The 5045-nt window shown below is 52.9% G+C and overlaps 1 protein-coding gene across 1 annotated transcript in view; it reads right to left on the bottom strand.

Moving 5' to 3' along the window:
* The window catches only part of LOC115271273 (gallinacin-10-like), a 60178-nt gene extending 55707 nt beyond the window's left edge, over positions 1-4471 (bottom strand). The window contains exons 1-2 of the mRNA XM_029912479.1: positions 4414-4471; positions 1968-2093 (exon numbers count right to left, since the gene is read on the bottom strand). Of these exons, the coding sequence (XP_029768339.1) occupies positions 1968-2093; positions 4414-4471 (184 nt within the window). The remainder of the gene's footprint in view (positions 1-1967; positions 2094-4413) is intronic.
* Positions 4472-5045: the final 574 nt, after the last annotated feature.

Raw genomic sequence — 5045 nt, forward strand, 5'->3', positions numbered from 1 at the left:
TAAATTTGTTAGTCTCTAAGGTGCCACAAGTACTCCTGTTCTTTTTGGGTTAGATAGATAGATAGAGAGAAATTCACTTTCTCCCTTTATTTATATATTTGATTTTTTTTTGCTTTATTTAGTATTAATTGTTTTAATTTTACAGATGGAGACGCATGTCTCTCCAGATAAATCATATTTTTAATAAGAAAGTTAAACAGCTACTCTATGTGAAAAGGAAAGTAACATAGAGTATTGCTGCCCACCCCTTTTCACATAGAGTAGCTGTTTAACTTTCCTGATGTTTTCAGGTATCCCTTTTGGATTTGTGCAGTGCTGTGAGATCTTTATGGGATTAGTTTACAGCATTTCCACATTCTGCGCGAGCAGGCTCCAGAGAGGTCTTGGGGACAGTCTGCGTCCGGGGGTATGCAGTCACCCCCATTATCTGCACAGGAAGGGGAGCCTGGAGAAATACCTGCACAAAGCAAAAGAGGCTGTAAGGTTCTGTTTGTATCCACAATGGGAGCAACATACCAGTTGCAATTTCAGGCGGAGGGACACCATAGAAACTGGTCCATTCACTGAGTGGTGAGCACAAGCTGTGCTAATCATGGCCAGCATAAATGATCTTGTCATGAGTGAAATTTGCCTCTTGTAACTTTTCAACAATTCAGATACCAGAGAAGGACCCAAGTGGTAAATTTTAGGGCTGGATCTAAATGTCCCCAAAGTTTGGGAGTTCTCAGTTCCAGGGATTTGGAATTGGGGCCCATCTTTAACCCAAACATTATTAGCGTAATAGTTCCTAGCTGTAATAGAGCCGCTTCCATCAGAAGGTGCTAAGGGGGTGCACAAACATTGATTAATTTTTCTCACCACGCCCCTGGGAGATAACAATAAAACTTCCAAAGGATCACAGTGAGACTGTTTCATTATTGGGATTAGAACCCAGCTCTGCAGAGTCCTTCTCATTTGCTCAAACCACCGAACAATATCGTGTCCCCTCTTGTTTTATAGTTCAATCAAAAGACTGATGAGTAGACGTTTCAAGAGATCAGGAGTGTTCTTGGTCATTTCCAGGAAGGGTATGATCAATAGATACAGGGGTAAGCAAATTCCAGACAGGATCGACCTATCCAGAACTTTTAACAGGGATCAGGGGCGAAACCCAGATATGGATTTCCATCTAGGGCCCATCTCTAGTGGCTATTGGTAGGCCTAAACTTCCCTAGTACAGCCAGACTTCCAATTTGATTAGAAAACTGAACCAAAAAAGGGAATCATAACCAGGGTATACGATCCTCCCCCAGATTTCATCCATCAACACCCCCCCTCCCCCAAAAAAACCCCTCCCAGCTGGACAGATGCAGCAAGTAGGGATGTAAGTAAGGTTTAAAAATAATAACCATTTAACCTATGAAAATTCTATCGGTTAAACGGTTAACCGTTAAGGAGTTCACATAGGCGGGGAACTAGGGATGTGGGGGGTGCTGCAGCACCCCCACATTTTACCTGGGGCTCTGCTGCTGCCCACGCCCGGCATCCCCGCTGACACCCCGTGCCTGGAACTCTGCTGCTGGCCCTGCGCCCGGGATCCCGCCTGCTGTCCCCATGCCCGGGGTCCCAGCTGCCAGCCCAGTACCCCGGACTCCGCTGCCGGCTCCGTGCCCGGGGTCCCGGCTGTCGGCCCCACGCCCGGGGTCCCAGCTGCCGGTCCCGTGCCCAGGACTCCGCTGCCGGCCCGGCAGCTGGGATCCCGAGTGCGGGGAGGCAGTATAGTTTAATTGTTAACCGAAACTGATAAGACTGATGCTTATTGGTTAACCGGTGAAACTTTTACGTCCCTAGCAGCAAGATCTATCTTCTTCACAAAGAAGGAGGATTTAAGAAGTTTGGAGACAAAGAGAGCAACAAATTTGTCTCCTGATGCTACAATGTTCCCCCTGCAGATTGCATCAGCTCCAAGCAGGATCCTCACCACCTACCTTTACAGCAGGTCGCACGACCGTGCGAGCAGGTTCCAAATTCGAACAGTGTTCCAGGGCAGCGTGTTTGGTAGCAGAAGCCATTGTTGTTGATACATCTCAGGGTGTCTGCAGGCAGGCTGAGCCCTGCAGAGGGAACGGGGAGTCCGAGAAGTGCTGAGATATTGGTCCTGCTCTGTCACTTACAGAGAAATGTCAGACTGACTTCGGGGCCAGCTTTGCAAATGCAACATGAATCACTGAGCTGGGGGCTTTGGAAACCGTAGAAGCCCCTCATTGGGGGCCTGACACAGACCCACTGCAATCAACGGGAGTCTTTCCAGTGACCTTGAGGGACTTTGGAGGATGTCCAAGAAGGGACCTTGTCTTGGTGAGGAATAAAGGTTGAGGCTGATTTTGTGTTAGCTGACATGGCCCTGCCTTTTCTCGGCACTGCACCCAAGGGTGGAGCAGGCTCCATGCTTCCCTGGCTGTGGGAGATGTGGCAGCCTGGCCCTTATGCATGTCCTGTAGCATGGCAGTGAGGAAGGGTCTATATGTTCTCCCCCATGGGACCTCGGGATGGGCCAGGCAGCATGTAGCCTCTGGAGCCGGTCCATTAAACAATTATCTCGGCCAATGCAACAAAGGGACCGTGAGACCCCGCCCCACGTGTCTAAACTGGGGCAGCACAGGCGGGGTCAACTTGCCAGCCCTCGCTTTGCCACAAGGCTGCTGCCCACTCCTCCTGGGGCGGTGGTGGAAAGAAGCAGGACATGGGGCTAGAGAGATGGGCTCCGGGTCTACGGCGCCCCCTTCAGATAACGCCCTGCTGCTGCGGCCCGAAGGAAAGTGGGCAGGGAGACGCGGGGTAGGGAGCCGGCTGTAGTGTGTGGCTCCCAGTGCCGCCTGTGCTGGGGAGCTGGCGTGTTGGATTGAGTGAAGCGCCGTATAGCTCAGGCCCGGCATGGTCAGACTTTTTAAAAAAAATTCCAGAGAATGTATCTGTTTTTATTCAAAAATGTTTAAAAAAGGGTGAAAGTCGGTGAAAACCCCAAACGAAGGGCAGCAGGCAGGGAGGAGGGGTGTCCAGGGCCGTCCGGGGGGGGGGGGGGGGAAAGGGGGGAATTTTCCCCCGGCCCCCCCGGGGGTTTTTCGGGGCCCCTGGAGCGGGGTCCTTCATTCGTTCAGGGGCCCCGGAAAACTCTCACGGGGCCCGGGCCCCTGGAGCTTCTTCCACTCCGGGTCTTCGGCGGCAGTTCAGCGGCGGGGGGTCCTTCTGCTCCGGGACCCACTGCCGAAGTGCCCTGAAGACCCACGGCGGGGGGTCCTTCCGCCCTGGGATCCACCACCGAAGTGCCGGGTCTTCGGCAGCAATTCGGTGCCGGGGGCCCCCTGCTGCCGAAGACCCCCAGCCCCCTGAATCCTCTGGGTGGCCCTGGTGGTGCCCATTCCCCACAGGGTGCAATGGGTGGGGGAAGGGGTGCGCAACACCCACAGGGTGCAGTTGGTGGGGGGAGGGTTGCCTAAATCCCACAGGGTGCAGCGGATGGGGAGAGGGGTACCCAACCCCCACAGGGTACAATGGGTGTGGGGGAGGGGTGCCCAACCCCCACAGGGTGCAGCGGGTGTGGGGGAGGGGTGCCCAACCCCCACAGAGTACAATGGGTGTGGGGGAGGGGTGCCCAACCCCCACAGGGTGCAGCAGGTGTGGGGGAGGGGTGCCCAACCCCCACGGGGTACAATGGGCGTGGGGGAGGGGTGCCCAACCCTAACCTAGTACAGCGGGGGGAATGGTTACTCATGATGTAGCTCTTAAGGGCTGGGGTCAGCAGGGGCTCTATCTGGCATGGAGGCCAGTACTTACAGGGTGCAGATCTCTGCACCCCTCTTGACCATGCCCCTTTAGCATGGTCCCGTCTGTTTCCCCTACTGCTGCGGAGATCACTCGACCGCTGCAGTGATGACAGGCCCACGATTAGTGAACAGAGCCCCCTCCTGACCCCGGCCCTTAAGGAGACGCAGCCAGGGCTCTGTGCCCAGGGGCCGTGCTGCAGGGCTGCCTAGTTTCCCAGGTTTTGAAGGACTGGATGTTTTCCTAGAAGACCTGCGCTAGGAAGTTTTTTGGGGAAGTTCTCTGCCTTGTGCTGAATGGGAGGTTAGACGAGATCACCACGGTGGACCCGTCTGGCTGTGGAATCTACGAAAAAGCCAAAATTTGGGTGAAAATCGGTAAAACCCAAATATTGGCTTTTTCACAACCCAGGGATTTTTTGGAGAAAATCAGTAGCTACCAATAACGAAGGGCTTTGTGTATAGCTTGAATCTTCTCCTGCTCTGGACTGAGAAACAGGGAACAGCTTTAATGTAAGGAACTGAAAAGCAGTGAAATATGTTGTCCGCAATGTTGTAACATTTCCTCATGCGATTACCCACAATCATCCCTCTCCTCTGGTTTACGCCTTACCTGGAGTTGCCTGGAGGAGGAAGAGGAGAACAGCAAAGATCAGGTAAAGGATCTTCATGGTGGAAGGTCGGCCGAGAACTCAGCATCACTGGCGTGAAGAGACACCAAGACAGAGAGGAGACGGAGAGTCCCTGTATTTATAGGACATTGGGGATTATCGTATGCTGAGGCATGCTGACCTTGTCAGCAATGAATCTGGAAAGCCGACATCTGAGCAATGAGCATGTTTCCACCGCCACACGCTGTTGAACCCAAACAATGGCAAAGTGTCACGAGTCTAACCAGCAAGGTAATAATTCCCCTCTGTACAGCAACTGGGAGGCAAATCTTGGAACTGCATCGAATGCAGGTCTCCTGACTATAGCATATGCTCCTCTGGCACAGTGGAACTCTCTGTGAGAAGGGTAAAGCTCATCTGTGCAGGATACCAAACTTCCCCGGTGTCAGAGTGTGGAATGAACTCGCCAGGGAACTAAGGACTATCAGAAACCTCCCCACCATCCACTCCAAGTGCCAGGTGCACGTCTTTGACCTGCCATCTCTCATATAAACACACGTGTTCCTCTGTGTTTAGAGAAAAAAGAAAAAACCCTCCAAACAAGACACTCCACAGTACATGCTTCTCTCCTGGT

The sequence above is a fragment of the Terrapene carolina genome, unplaced genomic scaffold (assembly GCF_002925995.2).
Source record: "Terrapene carolina triunguis isolate 2854851 unplaced genomic scaffold, T_m_triunguis-2.0 Scaffold228, whole genome shotgun sequence".
Classification (NCBI taxonomy): Eukaryota; Metazoa; Chordata; order Testudines; family Emydidae; genus Terrapene; species Terrapene triunguis.